General features: G+C 54.7%; 1 protein-coding gene across 2 annotated transcripts in view; it reads left to right on the forward strand.

Annotated features, from left to right (window-relative positions):
- The window catches only part of CACNA1I (calcium voltage-gated channel subunit alpha1 I), a 116796-nt gene that overhangs the window by 55472 nt on the left and 38429 nt on the right, over window positions 1–22895 (forward strand). For both annotated transcript variants that reach the window (XM_047742647.1, XM_047742648.1), the window contains exons 6-9: window positions 7455–7614; window positions 14754–15069; window positions 16982–17074; window positions 20373–20685. In XM_047742647.1, the coding sequence (XP_047598603.1) occupies window positions 7455–7614; window positions 14754–15069; window positions 16982–17074; window positions 20373–20685 (882 nt within the window). The remainder of the gene's footprint in view (window positions 1–7454; window positions 7615–14753; window positions 15070–16981; window positions 17075–20372; window positions 20686–22895) is intronic.

The raw sequence follows: 22895 nt of genomic DNA on the forward strand, positions 1-22895 counted from the left end.
TGCCAAGAATGAGTGGGAGTTCTTAGGGCCCCAGTGGGTTCAGGGACGTTCCGCGGGACTGGAACTAGGACCGCCCTCTCGTGCGTGAACTCTCCTGGGATGGAGGGTATCGGGGTGCACACTTGTAGGCTGGCATTCGTTTCCCCCGAGGCCCCCTCATCAGCCCGCAGGCCCCTCCCGCACTGGGCTGCGGCCAGCAGCTGTGTCCCTGGCAGCACGGCCGTATGCTGCCTGGCCCGGCCTCCCCGGCGCCCACTGTGCCCCTGATTAGTTGGCTTTGGCGGCAGCATGCATGGCAGACGGCCTCTCCCGCTCGCTCAGCACCCTCTGCTGACCTAGCCAGGCCACAGAGAGGAGGGGAGCCCCTGGGCCGGCCACAGCCTCGGCCCCTCCTGTCCTCAGCCCCGCACCCTTTCTCCTGGCTGCAGGGGCTGGCGGTGGTCCGACTACTTCTGCCTTAGCTAGTCCGGCGGGGTGGCTGCCTAATCGGGGCTGACAGCTGCTGTCTATAGACAGCACCCCAGACCTCCAGGGGAGATGCCCATCAGGAAGCGTGGCCCTGTCCCTCCCGCTCCAGCTCCCCACCTGCCACCAAGGGCCTCTGGTCCCACTGCAGCCCAGCTTCCCTTAGGGCAGGGGGTCTGGTCGAGGGGTCCCCGGTGAAAGCGGGTGAATGGGTTGAACAGCTCCGACAGTTTGCCCCTCTGCCATCTGTCTCCTACTGGCACCCGAGTTTAAGTGCCATCTAGAGACTATCTGTACCCTGAGGACACCCACCTGACACTTCTAGGCCACACTCCTCTCCCCTAACTCCAGACCCCACGAGCTTATGAAATGCCTTCACGTCGACGTCCACCAGGCACTCCAAACGCCACGTGTCCAAACCGAGTCCTGTGTCCTCGTGATGGTAGCTCCATGGCTCTGGCCTTAGGCTCCTGACCTGGGAGATCCCCCAACTCCTCCTTCCTCCGCCCCCCACCCCTCCATCCCATCAGTCGGTTGACCTTCAGAAAGCTCCAGAATTTAGCCATGTCCCCAGCCTCCACTGTCACTGTCATCTGGACCCAGCCAGATGTGGATTATCATCATGGCAGGTGATCGATGGCCGGGTGGGGCGGGGTGGGGAGGAACAGATGGACGGGAGGCTCCGTCCCCCTGAGAGTCACACAGAAGCCCGGCGTCTGGCAGGGAGGACATGGGGAGGGCAAGAGCAGGGCCACATCTCTCGTGGGCTCCCCTCAGCGCTCCCTGTTTCTGTCCGAGGGGAAGGCAGGGCTGTCCTCAGGAGGCAGCAACCATATGGCTGCTGTCATGCCCCTGGCCTCGGAGCCTGCAGGCTAGGGCCCCCATCCCAAGATGTGTGTGAGTGCGGGGGGGCGACACACAGGCGATTGTACACCATCCCGCAGGCTGAACTCTTCCACCTTGGCCCCCCAGAGTCCATGCTGCCCCCACAGCTGGGGAGATCTTTCCAACCATCGTAGGACCGCATCTCCCTTCTGCCCATGACCCTCGGGGGAACAGAGGCCAGAGTCCTCGCCCCTGCGGGGCAGCCCAGTTTCCACAACCCCTCCTCCCCACACTTCCCTGCAGCCACACTGGCCTCCTGGCTGTTCCCTGAGCGTGCCTGCCTCACCCCCACCTCGGGTCCTGCTCTGGCTGCTCCATCTGCCGGGAGAAATCTTCCCCAGATGTGCGCGCCGCGGATGCCCTCAGCTCCCGTGAGCCTGTGACCTGTATCATCTTGCTGGCGAGGCCTTTCCTGGCCCCTGTTTGTACCTTCATATCGACCATGTCCCTGGCCCAGCCTGGCACTCCCCATCCCTTTCTCCTTATGAAAACTTATGAAAGTTTTCATAACACTTTCATAACACTTACCACCCAACAAATAAGGAAAGGGATTATTTATTATGTTTGTGGTTTTCTGTCCCCCTTCCCCCATCTAGAATGTCCCACCTCCGGAGGGCAGGGGACTTGGTCCGCTTATCCATTTGTTTGTTTTAACTGATGCACCCCCTAGAGCCTGGAACAGTGCCTGGCACATAGTAGGTCCTCACTAAATATTAGTCAAATGGCTCCATCCACCCGTTCATCACTCCTTCCTGGCCGTCCTTCAGGGGGCCACTCTGTGCCAGACCCTGGGCTGGATTGGAGGATGCAGAACACCCACTGGGGGGGCTCATGCTCAGGACACTGTCCATTTTGGGGGGCATGGGTGGAGCCAGGAATGGATGAAGGCCAAGAGCGTGCAAAGTGCTGTGACAGAGGGAGGGTGGGGCAGTGGTGCTCCCATCAGGGGGACCAGGTTGGTCTGGGGACCAGATGAGACACTCACCCAACTGCGGTCTAAGAAAGGAGGAGGGATGGCCTTGTATGTGTGCGTGAGGGCTTTCCAGGGGCCGGCAGGGGATTGGCCTGGCTGTGTCACAACAGCCTGGAGCCCTGCGGCCCTGTGGCCCTGGGGAGGGGGCCCAGCACGACTGACTGCCCAATGGCAGAGGAGGGCCACAGAGGTAGGAAAGAGTGTGTGCAAAGGTAAGGAGTAGGGATGATGAGGGGGAGGCATCTCCATTCTGGCTGGAATAGCAGGTGTAGGTGTGGCCTGGGGGACACAGGGAGGTGTGGCTGGGGGAAAAGGCTGGGGGCCGTGAGTAGGAGCTGGCAGTACTTTCCCTATGGGGTTGAATGGACTGCTAGCATCTTCTGCTTTTGTCCTCCTCAGAGGTATCTTGACCCTGTGTTTTTCTTGAGCAGCTGGCTGGACTATCTCCTATAGACGAGGCCGCTGGGGCCCAAAGAGGGCAAGCTCTGTGTCAAGGCTGCCCGACCAGAACTGGCACCCGCATATCCTGTCCTGCATTGGTGCTCTAGGCAAAGTAGAGACTGCACTGGCTGTCCCGGGGACTCTGGGATCCTCTTTCCCTTCTTGGCTGGGGAAACAGGGCCTTCAGCCACACTCAGGGTTGCCTGGAGCCTATTTCTGGACTCGACCCCAGGCTGAAGGCCTGAGAAGTCACACTAGAAGGCAGAACCAGATAAGCTCACCCTGAGAGATGGCGAGTGAGAGCCTGCGGGAAGTGGAGGCAGGATGGCTTCATGACTAACTGGGGGTGGAAACCAGAGAAGACTGCCTGGAGGAGGAGGGCTGGGTGGGGGATAGGTGTGGAGGAACATGAGTAGGAAGGATGGTCTGAGGCAGATGTCTCTGTCTCCTTGTTTTGCTCTCCATCTCTGTCCTCTGTCTCCATTTCTTGTTCTCCCTCTCCTCCTTGCCTCCGCCTCCCTTGGCCAGTGCCAGGGGAACAGAGGGCAGAGAGGAACCAGCTGACTTGCCTTAGCTAATTACTTGACTGCGGGCATAAAAGGAGGATTAGCTGGGGTCTCTTGGGGTCCTCCCTGACTCCCTAATCCTGTGGCCCCTTTTCCCTGGCACGGAAACGAGGGATTCGTTCTGAGTCCCTAATTAGCTAATTATGCCTTGGCTCAGTGGCCCTGGGACTCCCTGGGCCCAAGGGAGGGCTGTGGAGTGAGCTGGGGCCTGGCTCGGCAGAGGGAAGAGAGGAGGGGGGAACGGGCTGCCATTCAGGGAAGCCAGCCGAGTAGGTTTTGAGGAGCCTTTCAGAATTTCAATATCCTGGAGAACAAGGAAATGTAATTAATTGATCAACAAAGGCCAGGCCCCGGGGAACAGCCAGGCTGGAATTGAGCAGAGCCACCTGCCTCCTCGCCCTCTTTCTGACCCAGCCTCTTCTCCTGTGGCCGCTGGCCGCCAGCGCTTGCATCCTGCCTCTGTCCCTGCCCCATCCAAGGGCTCAGCCTGCTCAGAATCTGCCCATGGGCCTCCCAGATCCATCACCTAGCATAAAGCCTTACGCTCCTTGGACTCCACTTTGCAGCCGCCCCCAAGCATGGCCTCTCCGAATGGTCACATACCTTTGTGCCTTTGCCATGGCTTTGCCTGGCTCAAGTCAGTCCCTCCAGGAAGGTTCCCAGAGCTGCCTCCACTCCCCAGGCTTGGTTGTGTTTCCCAACACCGTGTCCTCCCCAACCCCCACTAGACTGCAAGCTCTGAAGGGCTGAGATGTGGAATGTTTGCGTTTGGCTTCCTCCGTGCCCAGTACTGTGCTGGGCAGACAACAGCATCTGGAAGTGGTTGATAGGCGAATGAATGATGGGGCCCCAGAAAGGCCTGCAACTGGCTAAGGTCACATTTGTGTGGATTTGGATGGATGGCATGGGTGCTTGACCTGTTTCCTTGCTTCTCTCCCTTGCACACCCTTGGCTACCCCCTTGGGGGTGGGGGTGGGGTATTGAGTCCTCCCTCGCCCTGTCCTGCTCTCAGCTAGAGGTCACAGCCTACTAGGGAGCCCCCTGCCTTTCCCCGGAAGAGGCTGACCTAGTTTTGTGGGGAGGGAGGATGGGGTAGGCATTAATTATTGATTGGAAATCACACCATACAGAGCTCGTGATGCAAATCCCAAATTACCCTCATTAACAACCACCTTAGCATCACCCCTAGAATAAGCAAAAATCTGGATAGGGCCCCTGCTCTCCTTGTCACCAGCTTTTCATCCTCCCCTCTCCAACCTTCCATTCTTTCCTCATGACCTGTCACATCATTCAGCAAATGTTGGCCAAGTCTTTGTTCTGGGCTAGGGCCCGCTGGGTTCTGAGAATGCTGACACAGACACAGGCCCTGCTCCCAGGAGCTAATAGCCCAATGGAAGAGGCAGGAGGGCAAACCTAATTATACAGTAGGGCTAGAAGATTGCCTAGTGAATGGGACCTTCAAGGTTGTGCAGTATGCAACCTATACAACTGTCCAAGGCAGCTTAGGCTAGGTCAGAGGTGCTGAGATTGCTCAGAGCAGAAGAGAAAGGGATGAACTCCACCTGGGAAGGAGTGAGAAAGAATAGGGGAAAGCTTTACAGACAGAAAGTAGAGCTTCAGCTGGGTGGTGGTGGCTGAATAGGGATTTGCCAGGCATAAGAGACATGGAAGGTTGTTCCAGGAAGAATAGCATGAGTAAAAGCATGGAGGTGTGAAATCCTATAGTATATTTAGGAAATTTGGTATTGAGAGAGAAACAGGCAAAGGTGAAGGGTAGAGAGAGAGAGAGAGAGAGAGAGAGAAAGCTAGAGAGGTAGGTAGGGTCAGACCTCACAGGATCTTGGAAGGTATGCACTCAAGAATGATCTACCAGCTCCTGACCCATGTTGGGGCCATAGACATTTGTGTGGACCTTCCCCCAAGAAAAATTCATGTTGTCATACTCGCACATTTTGTAGCAATTTCATAAGGTTCATGGACCTCCTGCAGCCCTTCCAGGCTGTTGTCAGGAATTGCCCCCGTTCTGTCCTGGGCTCTGTTTTCCCTTGGCTGGCTTCAATCACAGGCAGGCACTGCCCTGCTAAGGCAAGACAGTCCCAGCAGCGGTCCCAGTAGTTGCAGGTGTAACTCTTCCCAGCTTCTAAGCTCTGCAGAAAGCAAGCATTTCCCTCCCCGGGTAGTTCCAGCACAGGTCTCAGGGCTGACACTCATTGGTCCTGGACCGGGTCACATGCCCATCCTAGACCAACCCCTGGGGCTAGGGGAACAGAATGTGCCAATCTGCCCCTGATTGGTCAGGCCCAGGTCATGTGATCTCCATGGCAGCCCAGCCAAACCACAGGGACCAGAGTGGGGGAGTGGGGCTGTTTTTTGTTTTGTTTGTTTGTTTTTTTAAGATTTATGTATTTATTTGAGAGAGCAAAATAGATAGAATGTGTGCACCAAACAGGGGGGAGAAGAGGGAGAGGGAAAAGCAGACTGCCCACTGAGCAGGGAGCCTGATGTGGGACTCGATCCCAGGACCCGGAGATCATGACCTGAGCCAAAGATAGGTGCTTAATGGATTGAGCCACCCCAGTGCCCCATGGGGCTGGGTTCACAGGGCTGGGAAAGGAGTCTGGGTCAAACCGAAAGCAGAGATGACCCATCTGCCCGGGGTTTGTACTCCTGTGGATTCTCCAGTTACTGGGGTGGCTGGATCTTCCTCCGTAGAGTCAAGGGGGAGTGGGTGGCATACAGATGGGTAATGAGGTCGTAATGATGGATGACATCACCCAGACTTGGGAGAGCTCGTCAGTTTCACAGGCAGGGGCTGGGGGGTGGGACTGAGCCTGTGGAAGGGAGGAGGGCATGAAGGGTGTGGACAGTGGTGTGGATCAGCCCAGGGCAGGAGGGACAGAAGGGAAGGACAGGGATGTAGATGTGCAGGGTGGTAAGTGTGTGGGGAGTGAGGCTGCAAGCTGTGGGGTGGGAGCTCTAGGGTTTGCTGTGATAGGGGTGTGGCCCTGGAGCTGGGGAACTTTTGCAGGGTGGCTGCTGTCTTCTTGGGCCCCTTTGCTGAAAGGCCTCATCTTCCAAGAGGGGAAGGGACTGGACCAAGTTCACATAGGAAATAGGGCAGGATTTGAACCTGTATCTCTCTAAATCAGAGGTTGCATGCTTTCCACAAGCTTTCTTTTCCTACCTGCTGGGGTTCCGGATATCAGGCCCCTCCAGGATGTAACCAACACATTCTGCTCCCCTTCCCATACTTGCCTGAAACCCCCCTCATTCACCCTGATTCCCACCCTGCCTCCAGCACTCACACAAAGGGGCTTCTGTCTCCATTCCTCTTTCCTCTGGGCTGGCTGGTTCTTTGTAGCTATTCCTCGGGAAGGAAAGTCCTCTTCTGCTCTCCGGCCAGATCTGAGTCCACTGCTGCTGGTATGGCTCTTCTGTAGGTTGTCTGAGAGCTCTGCCTGCTTCTACCATGCGGTGGGGTGGGTCAGTGGAGTGGCTGGAACCAGTGGCTGCCCCAGCGATGAAGGACATTTGGGACACATTCATTAGACACCTACTGTGTTCATTTGGGTGGGTTCTGCGCAGAGTGAGATGAGCCAGCCTCGGTCTCAGGCTGCCAGGTAATGGGGGGTTGTGGAGGAAAGGCCAGACTTGGTGTCAGGACCCCTGGTTTAAATCCAGACCCTGCTGCTTCCCAGCTGTGTGACTTCAGGCAAGTAGCTTTAGTTCTATGGACCTCTAGTCGCCCCTTCTATAAAATAAGGATAATATCACCAGCCTCATGGATTTGTCATGAAGGCTGAAGGAGATCATATTTGTGCATTGCCCAGAAGAGAGTTTGGCACACAAATTGTGCTCCGTAACTAAATAGCTGCTTATTCATCCAGAATCTGGTGGAAGTGCGGTGGGGCCCAGAGCCATTTACGTGGCCTCTGGGTGGAAGGGCCGACACCAAGGGGAACGTCTATTTAATGGCCACTGAGCAGGCTGGGAGCAGTTAGGAGCCCCTGCCCATGTGTTCCCACCTCTCCTCCCTGGGCCCCTCTCACTGTTTCTCTGAGCCTGCTCTCCCTTTCTCCTCTGGGGCCCTCTGCTCCCAAGTCTGACAGTCTCTTCACCCACAGGTATGCGGATCCTGGTGAACCTGCTCCTGGATACGCTGCCCATGCTGGGAAATGTCCTCCTGCTCTGCTTCTTTGTCTTCTTCATCTTTGGCATCATCGGCGTACAGCTCTGGGCGGGCCTGCTGCGTAACCGCTGCTTCTTGGAAGAGAACTTCACCATGTGAGTCTGGCCCCTGCCACCCTGGTGGCCGCCAGCCATCTTTGCCTGGGGTGGCAGTGGTTCCGATGTTTGAGGAGTTGGTCTCCTCACTGAGCCCCTGGTCCCAATCCTTATTCCCAGTGGGGCAGAGAAGTCAAGTCAAGTCAAGTCAAGAAGTCATACCTGTGCTCAGGTATGTCGGTTGTGGGTCTCCTGTGAATGGCTGGGCACTAAAAGGGGCACAAAAGGCCAGTGAGGCCTCAAAATGGGCATCACAAAGTCCTAGACTAAAATAGGTCCTTAGATGCTAATTCAGCTCCTAGTGACTCTTACTTAACACACAGTTTGAATTTACTCGGTAACTGGGAATGGGGCCGAGTGGAAGAATGGACAGAGTGGAAGCTGCCTACCAGGAGGTCAAATAAGAGGGGAATGGACAGTCAAGACCCAAGCAGACATGATGTCAACAGGGAAAAGGGAGACAGAAAACCTCAAAAGCAGACACAGAACTTGGCCCAATGACAGACATTCCTCTCCATGACTCTGAGTCATCAAGGAAAGGTCATCTTTCAGTCGGCCAATGCCCTGATGAGCAGGTGGGCAGGCTACCCCTCAGGGAGGCGATTGTCAAAGCCATCCAAACAGAAGTCAAGCTTCGGCTCTTGGAGCAGCTGTGTTGAGTTGTCTGAGAGATCTGACATCTATGGAATGCCCATGGTGAGAGGTGAGCCGTGTCTTGGAGTGTGTGTACCTACACAGATGCGTTTGGACAGGAGCCTACTACCACTTTACTGTGTGTTAGCGTGCTCCTGCCTAGTGCCAGGCCCCGGGGAGACAGAAATAGGGAAGTGTGTTCATTCAGCCTCTCACTCGACAAAAGCACTCAAGTGGCTGCTCTTACCAAGCCCGTGCTTAGTGCAGAGGACCCAGCAGAAGATGGACTTCCTGCCCTGGGGGAGCCGGTCACAGATGTGTCCGCTGAGTGACTCTTGTGGACTGAGGACGCTGCAGGAGGCATGGGGACACTGCTTGGAGTGGGCTGAGCTTTCTCCCTCACAGCCTGTCAGTCATAGAGATGAAGTTAAACCAGAGAGCCAGGGTGAGGACTGGGGAGGGGCCTGGGTCACCTGCCCATGGCTGGGGGGACTTGCGGGACACCTGGTAGACCAGAGAAGGGGCATCCTTGCGGGAAGGGCCCTGTGGGATGGGGGGGGCTACCCTTGTGTCAGTCACTCAGAAGAGGCGGCCCTGAGGCGGCAGGAGAGGGGGGCGACTGCTTCTCCTGGTCTGGGCCTCAAAGATGGAGATGTACAGGCATGAACTCTCAGCTTTAGGGGTTCAGGACATGTCCAGACCCCTCTGTCCCACGTGGATCTTCCCCTCGGTCATTCTGTGGCCACCCTGTTCTCATTATCCCACAGCAGCCCCAGTGTCACACCCTGCTGGAGGCTTTCCCTCACGACCCCCCACTGTCCCCCACTCCCAGACACCCTATTGCATTATCTGGTTTGATTTCCTCTAGACACCATCTCTGTGTGAAATCACACTTGTGAGTTTATTTAACTTGGTCATCAAGTGTCTCTAGACTGGTTTATTTACTTGGCTAACGGTGATGAAGTGCCCCAGAGTAACAGGTGTGACTGAGGTGACGCTGAAATTTGACCCCAGGTGGAGGCCTGGCGGCCGAGGCTGAGCGTGGGGTACTGAGCTCTAGGGCAAGCCTGACAAAGCCAGAGCTGGAATTCGAACTCAGGTCCCCCTGCCTGCAGAGACTGCTGTGACTGCCCCCGGTGAGCGTTCTCCCAGCACGCAGAAGCCCCTGCGGAGACCCTAAATGGTCAGTCTGGGGGTTCTTGAGCACAGAATCAAGACAGTATCGCCCAGCTAGGAAGTTGCAGAGGCCAGAATGTGGACTGGTGTCCTCTGCAAAGCGTCTGGTCCCTTCTTCCAGATTCTGTCTAAGCATTAACATGCACACACACGCCCATTCCCATCCCAGGCAGGTTTTCAAACAGGGTAGCTCGAGGGTGTTTTCACACCAGTATTTCTTACTCCGCTGAGAAGCGACGGTTCATCCAGCCAGTCCCTGTTGATGGACCTTGCGTGGTTTCCAAGGTGTTGCTCCTGCATACAAGAGTGCATCGTGCACACACATGATCCGTATGGACGCAGTGATCAATGGCTAGGCTCATAATTACTAACAAAATGTATGTCTGTTTTTTAGATTTTATTTGTTTATTTGACAGACAGAGATCACAAGTAGGCAGAGAGGCAGGCAGAGAGAGAGAGAGAGAAAGGAGGAAGCAGGCTCCCCGCTGAGCAGAGGGCCTGATGCGGGGCTCGATCCCCGGACCCTGGGATCATGACCTGAGCCAAGGGCAGAGGCTTTAACCCACTGAGCCACCCACGTGCCCCAATGTATGTCTGTTTTTATACTTTATTGGTTAAGATACAAATTGCATTCAGTTGTGGTCACAACTACTAAGTACACAGCTTTATGAAGTTTTCCCTGTAAGGAGGCTCCCTCCTGCCCCTGGCCTGTTCCTATCCCTGTCACCCCAAAGTAGCCACTATTCTGACCTCTATCTCTGTAGATTTGTGTTGCCTGTTTTTGAGGTTTCTCTCAGTGGAATCATACAGGAAGCCACCTTTTGTGTCTGCCTCTTCGGCGTAGGGTAATGTGTCTTTGAGAGTCACCCACGTGCTTGCGGGCGGCATTCGCTTTCTTGTTTTTCGTTGCTGTGGGTATATATTGAGCAAATACACAAGTATTTATCTTTTTCATGCTACTGTTGATTTGGGCTGTTTCGGGTTTTTTTTTGGCTCTTATGACTCATGCATATTCTTGGACATATCTTCGGTGGATAGAGCCATCCTTTCTTTGGGGTAGATACCCAGGAGTGGAATTGTGAAGGGCGCACGTGTGTTCAGCTTGTGTAGATTTTGTTGCATGCGTTCTGGATTGATCGCATTAAATGTCTGCTGGCAAAGTCGGAGAGTTCCAGGGGCCTGGCATTCTTAGCAACATTTGGTATTGTCCGTCCTTTTAATTTTAACTCTTCCAGGGAGAGGGCAGTGGTATCTTATTGTGGTTTTAATTAATACTGTCCGTATGTCTAGTGATTAGCACTTTTCATGTACTTATGGGCCATTCATGCATCTTCTTACACGGTGTCTGTTATGGTCTTTAGCTATTTTTAGATTGGGTTGTCCTTTTATTATAACTTTGTAGTGGCTGGTTCTTTGTATGCAGGATTATGTCTCCTTTGGTGGCAGATATATATGTATTATGTATACAATCATACATATAATTGCATATATTTTATGTGTATATATGATATGTATAGAAATTATATATTTGGTATATATATGTGTGTATATATATACATACTACATATCTATCTATATATGTATATATAATATGTGTATTTATATATATATTGCACATATTTTATTCTAGCCTGTTCCATTTTCACTCTCTTAATAGTGTTATTTGATTTGAAAAGAAGCTCTTAGTTGTAATGATCTGGATTACCAAGTTTTTAAAAAGATTTTATTTATTTATTTGAAAGACAGAGATCACAAGTAGGTAGAGAGGCATGCCCCCCGCCGAGCAGAGACCCCCCCCCCCCGATGCGGGACTCAATCCCAGGACCCTGAGATCATGACTTGAGCCAAAGGCAGAGGCTTAACCCACTGAGCCACCCAGGTGCCCCCCAATCATTTTTTTAGTATTGCTTTTCGTGTCCAGTTTAATCTTTCCTTAAGCCAAGGTGATGAAAATATCCTCCGATGTCTTTTCTTAGAAGCTTCCCATTTTATCTTTCACATTTAGGTCTGTATTCCATCTCAGATAATTTTCAGTAAGCTGTATGGTTTGGGTCAAGATTTCCCCTCTGTAGGGTATTCGATCGTCCTAGCACCATTGACTAAGAAGTCCATCCCCACTCTGTGGAGTCGCAGTGCTGTCTTTCTGACTGTCAGGTGGCCATTTGATGTGGGGTGGGTGTGTACATGTTAATTGTTGATGGATGTTGCCAAATTGCCTTCTAAAAAGTTTGTATCAGCACACACTCCCACCCTCAGCGTGTGCTCATGTCTGTTTGTACTCATTCTTTTCCACACTTAGTACTGTTAACACTGATACACTTCCATTTGGTTGGGTATAAAGTGATCTCGATGTTATTTTTGTTTGCATTTTCCTATTACTAGCGAAGTGAGCAACTCTTCCTATATATTGATATATTGGTTCCCCCCTTTTTTTCAAGTACATTGGCCATTTTTATTTCTTCTGTGAATTTTTTTTAAAGATTTTATTTATTTATTTGATCACAAAGTAGGCAGAGATCACAAGTAGGCAGAGAGGCAGGCAGAGAGAGAGAGGGGGAAGCAAGCTCCCTGCCGAGCAGAAAGCCTGACGCGGGGCTCAATCCCAGGACCCTGGGATCACGACCTGAGCTGAAGGCAGAGGCCTAACCCACTGAGCCACCCAAGCGCCCCTCTTCTGTGAATTTTTTTCTTTGCATTTTTATGTCCTTTCTCCCCTAGTGGTTATTTTTCTTTTTCTTACTGAGTTATAGGTGATTTTAACATGCTGTAGTTATCTTTTTTTTTTAAGTTTATTTACCTATTGTTATTATTATTATTTTTAGTAATTTCTACACCCAGTGTAGGGCTTAAACTCAAAATCCCGGAATCAAGAATCACCTACTCTTCCAACTGAGCCAGCCAGGCGCCCCTCTTTTATTTGTGTTACATGTTGCCAGGATTCATCCCAGGGGAATGGCAATCCCTGGTTTGTTTTTGTAAATAAAGTTTTATTGGAACACAGTCATACCACTTGTTTACCTATTTCCTATGACTGTTTCTCAGTCATTTCTCACTCACCATTACAATGGTGCAGTTGAGTAATTGGTACAGAGACCATATGGTCTGCAAAAAATATTCTCTATCCGGCCCTTTACACAAAAAGCTTGCCTACCTCTGCTTTATCCCAGTTTGTTCCTTTTTACTTAGTATGCTCCCTCTTTGTCTCATAGAAATTTTACATTTGGGGATGCCTGGGTGGCTTAGTCGCTTAAATGTCTGACACTTGCTTTTGGCTCAGGTTATGATTTCAGGGTTGTAAGATCGAGCCCTGTGTCAGATTCCATGTTGTGCATGGAGCCTGCTGAAGATTCTCTCTCTCCCTCTCTCTCTCTGCCCTACCACCTCCTCTCCCTCTCTCTAAAAAAAAAAAAAAAGGAAGAAGAAGAAAGAAAGACATTTTACATTTGTATATAGGACCTCTTGACTTTTTCCTTTGTAGCATTTGGATTTTGTGTATTTTATCCAGAAGGCCTCATATATCTTGAGTTAACAAAAATGTTCCCTGTTCTCTTGTAATACTTCTGTGGTTATGTTTGTTGCATTTATGATTTTTAATCCACTAGAAGTTTATTATTTTAAATTCTGTAATATATTTTACTTAACCTAATATATCCAAAATATTATTATTATTATTATTTTAAGATTGATGTACTTATTTTAAAGATTTTATTTTATTTATTTATTTGACAGAAAGAGAGAGATCACAAGCAGGTGGAGAGGCAGGCAGAGAGAGAGGAGGAAGCAGGCTCCTTGCTGAACAGAGAGCCTGATGTGGGGCTCGATCCCAGGACCCTGGGATCATGACCTGAGCTGAAGGCAGAGGCTTTAACCCACTGAGCCACCCAGGCACCCCTTGATTTACTTATTTTAAACAGAGAGAGCAGGAGATGCAAAGGAAGGACAGAGAATCTTAAGCAGACTCCACATTCAGTAGAGTCTAACATGGGGCTCGATCCCAGGACCCCGAGATCACGGCCGGAGCCAAAATCAACAATGAGACATTTAACTGACTGCACCACTCAGGTGCCCAAGAGATCATTCTTTTCTTTTCTTTTTTTTTTTTTTTTAAAGATTTTATTTATTTGACAGAGAGAGAGATCACAAGCAGAGAGAGAGAGAGAGAGGAGGAAGTAGGCTCCCTGCCTAGCAGAGAGCATGATGTGGGACTCGATCCCAGAACCCTGAGATCAGGACCTGAGCTGAAGGCAGAGGCTTAACCCACTGAGCCACCCAGGCAGCCCCAAAAGATGATTATTTTCAATGTGCAATCAAGATAAATAATTAATGAGATAATTTATATTCTTTTTTTCTTTTGATACCAAGTCTTCAAGAAGTCTGTTTTTGTATATGGAGTGAGGTAGGGATCTAGCTTTATTATTTTCCAAACAGACAACAATTATCTCAACACCATTTATTGCTTAGTTCTTCCATCCCCCATGGATCTGAAAAGGTATTTCTATAATAGATTAAGTTCTGTTTTATGTATGGGTTTGTCCCTGTGCTCTGTGGTGTTCCATGAATCTTTCTGTTCCTGCTGCAATATCACGCTCCAGTAATAACTGTAGTTGTATTCTGCTCTCTTGTCGGGTCGGACTCCTCTCCTCCTCCTCCTTTTAAAAGAGTGTCTTGACTCCTCTCCCGTCCAGATAAATCCTAGAATCGAAGGGCCAGGTTCCACGGGAAAAAACAAGTTGGGATTTTGATTGGATTGCAGCGGATCATCGTTTTTCCCCACAGGATGGGCAGGGCAGTGATTGTCGTCTCTGCCTTACAGATGGGGAAACTGAGGTCTGGGGAGAGAGGAAGTTAATAGTCCAAGGTCACATAGATGGGAAAGGGTGGGGCAGGCATCCTCATCTCTTGGATCAGTAAAAGTCAGCATCTGTGGATTAAACATGTCCCCTGGGCTGACCAAACAGTGTGTGGGGACTGGGGAGGCTGAGACCCTGTCCTTGCCCCAGCAGAGCTGCAGCCCCCCAGAGAAGTTGGGTGCCTATGGCCCAGGAGCAATATGCGGGTATATGCAGGGCACAGTCTGGCCACAGAGGACCAAGGATTAGCCCTTAGGGAGGGAGGTACCCTGGCGCTGACCACAGTGGGTCAGTGGGAGATTTTTCGACCCTGGGGAAGGAAGGGTGTCCCAGGTGGGGGAACAATGTGGGCAAAGGCCTGAAGGTAACAATAGGACCTGTTGGGACAGTTCCAACACACTGCATTGCCTCTCCCCTTTCTGCTCCTCCTGGCGGTGACCCCTCCCCTTCTCTCTTTTCCCCACCATCCCCTGTGCACAGACAAGGGGATGTGGCCCTGCCCCCCTACTACCAGCCGGAGGAGGACGATGAGATGCCTTTCATCTGCTCCCTTTCGGGGGACAATGGCATCATGGGCTGCCACGAGATCCCCCCGCTCAAGGAGCAGGGCCGCGAGTGCTGCCTGTCCAAGGATGATGTCTACGACTTCGGGGGAGGGCGCCAGGACCTCAACGCCAGCGGGCTCTGTGTCAACTGGAACCGCTACTACAATGTGTGCCGCACAGGCAGCGCCAACCCTCACAAGGGCGCCATCAATTTTGACAACATCGGCTATGCCTGGATTGTCATCTTCCAGGTGAGGCCACTCAGGCCCTGCCCGGGGCCCGGGAGACCAGAGTGGGACCGAGGGGTGGAGCGAACAGCTTCCTCGGGCAGGTGGGGCTTGGTGCTGGGGTTTTGTTGAAATCTGCCCAGCTCACTGGCACAGGGGCATTATCAAGCCCCGATCACAGACAGAGCAGCTGAGGTTGGAAAGAAAGGAAGCGAGCTATGTGAGGGTCACACGCTCTTTCATGGAGTCTCATGGAGACTCGGGATTTTAGTCCAGGTCTGGGTGACCCCAAAGCCTGTGCTCTTTGTGGAATCCCAGGTGGCCCAGGGGCAGATGGATCCCAGCAGGGAGGTCTGTTCAGAGAGGGGAGAGGCCAGATTTGTGCCTTGTTTAAGGGGCTGACTAGGCAAGGCCCACACGTAGGATGTTGGGGCAGACACGTTCCTGGTGGAGGTGAGCACTGGAGCGAAGGCCGGGGTACAGGGAAGCCCCGGGGTTGTACAGAGAGCACCAAGGAGCTGTTTGTGGGGTTGGGCAAGGTCTCTTGGACGGTTCTCTTGATCAGTCACTAAGAAATACATTTTACTCAATGCATGCATATACACACATATATGCACACAAAGCAGCCTTTTTATTTTCTTTATTTAAGAATTTATTTATCAGGGAGAGAGGGAGGCAGAGGGAGAGAGTACAAGCAGGGGGACCGGCAGGCAGAGGGAGAAGCAGGCTCCCCACTGAGCAAGGAGGCCGATGTGGGACTGGATCCCAGAACCCTGGGATCATGACCTGAGCCAAGGGCAGATGCTTAACGACTGAGCCTCCCAGGTGCTCCTGCACGAAGCAGTTTAATGTTACTGTGTGCAAAGGCTTGATGGCCTTGCATGGCCCCTGTGTGTTGCTGAGGACAGGGATGGGGTATGTTGAGGGAACTAGGGCTGTGGGGCCTTGGGTGTACTTCTTGATGTCTCTGAGCCTCAAATTCCACCCGCCCCAATGTTGGGGTAATAACAGCTCTCTTACCGTGAGCGGCTGGGAAGGAGAAACCAGACGATGTGAGCAGAGCCATCAGCCCAGCGTAGAGCGAGGGCTTGGTCAAGGTCACCTACGTGCTGCCGTCAGAGGGAAGAACAGGGCTAGAGCAGAGAGAGGGCGGTGGCTGAGAGGCCCCGAGAAGATGGGAGGGCCCTACTGAGGTGGCTGCTTTGTGGCTTTGGTCTGGGGAGCAGTGAGATCCTGGGATTCAGAGCTGCAAGCTGTGATGTGATGTGATCACAGCCCAGCAGCTGCGTTTGGAGACCCTTGGCCCCGAGAGGGTGAGTGGGCTTCCGAGGGGCTCCTGCTCCAGAGGTGGACAAGAGGGCGGCACTGGGGAGGGCCCAGCATTTGTTGTGCCCAAGGCTGCTCTGCCTCGCTCTCTGGGAAGGAGAACGGGGACAACAGTCACACCAGCCTCATCACAGCTACGCTTCCGGGTTCAGCGGAACCGCACCCTAGCCCTGCCTACCAGGTGGCTGCTAGCCCGTGTCCTAGAAGAAGAGCAGCAGCTGAGGTTCAGAGAATGGCCCAGCTGGTGAGCTGGGGCCAGAGCCCAGGGCCCCCTGCTTCCAGCCCTCCTGCCTTCATGTGGGAGACTGGAGGGGGGCGCTCTGGAACAAGAGGCACCAGGTTTAGGTCTGGCTTCTCCTGCCTACTGGGCTGTGTGACAGTGGGCGAATACCTAACCTCTCTGAGCTCCTGTTTCCTCACGTGTGTGCCAGGGGTGAGAATGGCTGGCCCGTTGAGCCTTGTGAGGAGTCTGAGGGAGAATGTGTATATAAAGCGGTTGGGCGCACGGTAGGGCCTCTGCCTGGGACGCTGCATTTGCTGCGTGCCTTCCCCAGGGGTCCTGCCTGCCCTGTCTTGGGCTCACTCCCGCCCCACTCTGTTCTGGCTGCAGGTGATCACTCTGGAAGGCTGGGTGGAGATCATGTACTATGTCATGGACGCTCATTCCTTCTACAACTTCATCTATTTTATCCTGCTTATCATAGTAAGTGTCAGGGAAGCTGGGGCTTTCTGGGCCAGCTCAAGGACCCCTGGACGAAGGATGGGGCTGGGGGGGGTCCCCAGGGAACCCCACAGAGCCAGGGGACCTGAGTGGGAGGAAGCAGGAGGGGCAATTTTTAAAGATGTCATTGTTGAGTGATCTCTACACCCAGCGTGGGGCTCAAACTCACAACCCGGAGATCAGGAGTCTCGGGCTCCGCTGCCTGAGCCAGCCGGGCTCCCCAGGAGGGGCGATTTTTAAATGCCTCCGAGCCGCGGGTGATGGAAGGGAGTCGTCAAGGCGGCGGCGGAAAGCATTCATCATTTTCTATTGCTTTCATTTCTCATTTCTGGGCATTTAAGTCTATCTAGTCGCTTCTGCTCATGTTTCTCTGCCTCGTGGTCATGGGGAACGCGTTCTTCTCCTCACCTGAACCAGGGGCAGCCCCTGGACGGAAGCTTCCCTAGGGCTCCGGCTTACTCCTCTCTTCCTGGGGTGGGAAGAGGAGATGCCCTGAGATGGAAGGCCCCCCCCGACTGCTTCTCCACGGGGCTCCCTGAATTCTCGGAGGGATCCTCAACTCTCAGGTGGCTCTGCTTTGTGGGGGTCGCTTCGGGATGGAGGCGGGGCTCTGCCTCACAGAGCAGGGCCCTTCCCCAGCCGGCAGCCCCTCCTGCCTTCCCCCACAGCCTGCCCAAAGAGAGCTCATCCACTTTGTCATGCCTGACTGCAGCCCCAGCCCCGGTACAATCCCCCAAATGTCAAGGTGATTCACTCCCGGGAGTCAGCGCTGGCTGGCTCCCTGCTGCTTTGAGGCTGAGTTCTCTGGCGTCCTGGTGGTGGGAGAGAGCACGCTTGGCTCTCTGGGGCAGCACCCCATTCTGAGCTGGGGGGACCTTGACCTAGGGGTTCAGGACAAGCTGTCAAGTGACCTGAGACATCCCTGCTGTCAGCTTTGCTCTGATGCCTTCCTGGGGAGGCCTGGGCCGTGGACACCTGGATACAGCTGGATAAAAGGAGAGGGGTCCGGGCTTTGATCAGCATTGTGGTTCACCCACTGGTCTGCCCACTTCCCCAGCACAGCCAGGGAAGCCTGTGCTGCTCGGGGGCCTGAGCCTGAGCACTGGGAACTGAGCCCTGAGGGGGGCCCAGCTCTGCTTTCCAGGAGCTTGGTCTGGGGGCCGGGGTGGTGATGAGGGGGATGGGCTGTAGCTGACAGCGACTGGGCAGCATGTTAGGAGCCGTGACAGAAGGAAGCCTGAGAGGCTGAGGGAGCCCAGAGGATCTTTCGAATCTAGCTTGGAGGAGGGATGGGGGAGTGGGAAGCTTCCCAGAGGAGGTGATCCCAGAATTGAGCCTTAAAGGCTCAGGGCCGGCAGCTACGGGGAGAGACTTCTGGGCAGGGGGCTGCGCACAGAGACCTTGACATGGGCAGAGTCCTGAGGGCGGGACCTCAAACACTGGGGTTGCTTAGGGGAGCCTTGAATTTCAGGGAGGGGCTGGAGAATGTGGTCTGTCCCTCTGGATGGAGTCAGGGGTGGGAATGTGGGGTCGGTGACTTCCAGCGTGACCCAAGGCAGGCCCCTCAGCTCCCCCAACCTGCAGTAAAGTAGGGGACAGTGATGGCACCCAGGCTTCTGGGCTGGCATACAGGAAACACCCCATCAGTGTGCCTGCTGCTGTTACTGGGTCCCAGGTGGCCCTGTCCTAAGAGAAGGGCACTGGCAGGGGGCGGACGGTCCTGAGCTTTTCCAGGTGCTGGGAAGGGCCCAGAGAGCAGAGTCTGAGTGACCTTGCTGTCATTTTGTCCTGACAACCCTGGCCCCGCTGGGCCACCTGGCCACTCTCTTCCTCAGGTGAGGACCCGGAGCCCCAGCAAGGCGAGAGGTCCTCAAGGTTCCCCATGACTGGAAAAGTCTTAAGCTTGTCTCTCCTGAGCTTTCAGCTTTACAGATGGGGAAACAGAGGTCCAGAAGGGATGGGGTAGGGGGGCCCCGCGGCCACAGGGCAGCAGCTGTGGAGGTAGGCTGGGTAGAAGCCTGACAGGTGTGAGCTCCCAGAGGGAAGGGGCTGTGCCTTCTTCTTCCCGGTGACCCATCCCATGGCCTGGTGCAGGGCAGGGCCCTAGGAGATGCTCCTGGAAGACCTGACCAAGAAAGCCAATGATGGGCATCTTCTTACTGGGGAATTTTTCCAGAATCTTCCAGCCAGGAAGCCCCCCCCCCCCCCAATAAGCCCAGAAGCCCAGGTCCCTATTTTTGGCCTGGGGGACAGGAGGGAAGGGTGAATCAGTGGCTGGGTCTGCAGTCTACAGGAAGGCAGCCTGGAGGAGGAGGCAAAGCCACTCCCGTTGCTGATGGGCCTGCGGATCCCCTTCACAGGCTTAGCTAAGACCAGGGTAGCAGCCTGCCCTCTGGAAACCAGGGCAGGAAGGGCTCTGCTCCCTGTGGTGGCCGCTGGAACTGGGCCCTGAGTCAGGAGGTGGCAAGATTCCTAGGACTAACTGGGCAACCTCTCCCTGCCTCCTCCACCCAAACAGCAGTAAAGCCACACAAGTAAACGCTTTCTGAAGGAACCTTCTCTTTTGTCTGGGTGCCCAGCCGAGGCCAAAGTCAAGCCAGAGAGAGGGAAGAGCTGGAATGGGACTCAGGGCCTGGATGGCCTGAGCGGGGCTGGGCCGCCCTCCCCGGCCTCCGTGCTGGTATCCCAGGTGGGAGGGCAGCTGTGGCCCTGGGCCTGAGGGCCTGTGGGAGCAGGTTTGGAAGCAGGTCCCAGTGGGGCCTAGGGAGCTGCCCGGGCCACCGCTGTCCTGGGGCCCTGGCCTCCTGTCGGAGCAAGGCCTCAGCAATCTTTTCCTGTCCCTATCTGTGCCCGTGCCTCTCCGTCTCTCTGGGCTCTCCACCCTCTGCCCCTCTCTCTCCCTGCCTCCCTGTGCCCCATCGCTGTGTCTGCTGTGCCCTCTGCCCCTGTACTCTCTGAGCCTGTGTCACTCTCTCTTGGTGTTTCTCCTGTCACCTCTCTGTCCTCCTGGCCATCTCTGGCTGTCTGCCTCCTGGCTCTGTCCCGTCCCCGTCTGGTGCCTCCGATCTGTCCCTTCTCCCCTTCCTGTCTGCCTTACTGCCTCTGGGTCTCTCTGCTTCTCCCCTACCACTGTCACTCCGGCTCCATCTCTGCCCCCTGCCCCTGCCCCCGCCTTCGTTTCTCTTTCTCTTCATTTTCCTCTCCCCCATCTCTGCCTACCCCCCTCCACCAATCTGTCCCCTCTGTTCCTGTCCCTGTCCTCTCCTCCCGTTGGTCACAGGTGGGCTCCTTCTTCATGATCAACCTGTGCCTCGTTGTCATAGCGACCCAGTTCTCGGAGACCAAGCAGCGGGAGCACCGGCTGATGCTGGAGCAGCGGCAGCGCTACCTGTCCTCCAGCACGGTGGCCAGCTATGCGGAGCCCGGCGACTGCTACGAGGAGATCTTTCAGTACGTCTGCCACATCCTGCGCAAGGCCAGGCGCCGGGCCCTGGGCCTCTACCAGGCCCTGCAGAGCCGGCGCCAGGCCCCCGCCCCAGGCGCGCCCACCAGCATCAAGCCCGGGCCCCACGCCAAGGAGCCCAGGCACTATAGTAAGTGGCCCGCCCTCACGGCCTCAGGGGATGCCCCAGGGCCCCCTCCCACCCCTGCGGCCTCCGGGGCACCCCACAGCCTCCCAGCTCCTCAGTACCGGCAGAGCTGTCCGGCAGGGGGAGCCCAGGCGGAGCTCCAGTCCGTGCCCCTTGTTCCTTCCCCGCTTTCCTTTTCCTGCCCTCCTGCTGGGGCCTGGCCGGGGCTGGCCTTGGGCTAGGGTGGTGGGTGCAGCACCCTGCCCCCTGGAGGGATTCCCTTGTGTGGTCTTGTGCACTCAGACTCCACCCTGGGCTTCACACTTGAGAGAAATGAACACTTGTCCGTCCTGTCCGGTAAAACCCTGAAACTCCCATCCGCTCAGCCGGCCTCACCCCCTGCACGGGTTCCTGCTGCCCCCATGTGCTTGCTAGCACACCAGAGCAGTGACGACCGGCCACCTGGAATAAAGGGGGTGTGCCCCCCCTGCAAAGGCATGGTTTGTAAGGGACACCTGTGCCATTTTGTGATCTCCTGTTTCCTGACTGTTAGGCTCAGAAAGGGCTCTCCATTCATTTTCTCATCTGTTCTAGAAAATAGTACTAAGAAGGGGGCCCAGCGAGTGACATGATCCCATTTTTGGATGGGAAAACTAAGGTCCAGATAGATGAAGGGGGTCACTTAAGGTCACACGATGTGTCAGGGACAAAAACAGCATCAGCGACATCGGAGTTGGGTTTGCTGAGCCCGCCTCCAGGGGGTAATGAGAAATGAACGCTCCTGGTCCCACAGAAGGCAAATGCACCCTGGCAGATGCCCCCCCCCAGTCCAACACCCCCTGCCCCGCCCCCACCAGCCGCTGGTGTTACGGAAGTCTGCAGGGACTGGACCGCAGAGCAGGTGCACAGTGCGTGACCTTGGAGAGCCTGGGCCCCTCAGTAGGCCTCAAGCTCCTGCTCTGTAAATTGGGGTCGGGGAGGCTCAAGGAGCAGTGGGAGTCAGCCACCCCCAGGCCCCGCTCCCGCGGCTCTGACGTCCTGGGAATCTGAGATTCTGGGAAGGCAAGCCGGAGAGCTGGTGCTCAGAGCTGCCGCCCACCCATCCCTGGGTGCCAGCCGTCCAGGCATGGTCTTGGAGGAGGCTCCAGGTGGCCCGTGGGCTGGCCCAGTACGTGGACGGGGGAGCTGGGGTCTGGCGAGGCCGGGAGATGTGGGGAGGGCTTCCTGCTGCTGTTCCGCTCCCCCCGGGAACCTGTGTGGACGGACGTTCAGGGGGCCATCTGGAGGGAGAACGCGCCCCCGGTCCTGGGGCTTCCATGCCTTCCCCCATCCCTTCCCCCTTCCCTGGAAAGCAAGTTTCACGGGCCCAGCCCTACATACAAGTGGGGCCGAGCAGGGCTTGGCTGAGATGGGACCGACCCCTGGGATTCTGGCTGTCCCCCTCCGGCTCCAGGGGATGAATGTGTCCGAGGGCCTCGTCCAGGCCGTTGGGAGATATTTGGAGGCAAAGTCTGGAAAGGAAGGGTAGGCATTACATGTTTTTCTTTCCCTTTAATGTTATTTATTTATTTATTTGTGGTTCACATAAGCAAAACACGTTTATTCTAGGAAAATATAGGCAAACGTGAAGAAACCAAACCCAGAAAGAACCTCCCTGACGCCCATTTGAAAGGGTTCACGGGTCACAGAACTCTGGCCCACGACTGGTCCAGGCTTCTGAAACTCTCCTTGGGTGGCAAAGGGAATGGAAGCTTCTACACCCCACTCCCTGCTGTGCCTTCTCCCCCAGGAGCCAGCCCGACTCTCAGCTTGTGAGGGGGGAAGTGTCAGGCAGTTTCTAGAGCGAGGGTCTGCCCCTGCCCTGGGCTCCGGCCTCCTTCCCTCCCCGGGACATAAGCCCCACATAAGGGTGGGACAACGGACAATGGACAGGCCATCTGGGCTCCCCCTGAGGGGCGTCCATTTTCCATACCAGCTTGACTCTTCTAGAAGCTGTTCCTCAGCCATTTCCCCAGCTCCGATGTCAGCAAGCAGGACGGTGGGAGGGCTGGGCCTTGGGCCAGAGAATGATGGAACAAGGCTGGGTAACAGGCACGTGTGCCCCAGGCGCGGTTCCAGACACACCACACGTAGCACTGTTGAACCCTCCCCATAGCCCTGCAAGGAGGCGCTCCGAGTCCTGGCTTTACACAGGGGCAGACAGATCCCAGAGAGCTGAAGCTGATCCTCCAGGA

This window comes from Lutra lutra, chromosome 8, assembly GCF_902655055.1.
Source record: "Lutra lutra chromosome 8, mLutLut1.2, whole genome shotgun sequence".
Taxonomy (NCBI): domain Eukaryota; kingdom Metazoa; phylum Chordata; class Mammalia; order Carnivora; family Mustelidae; genus Lutra; species Lutra lutra.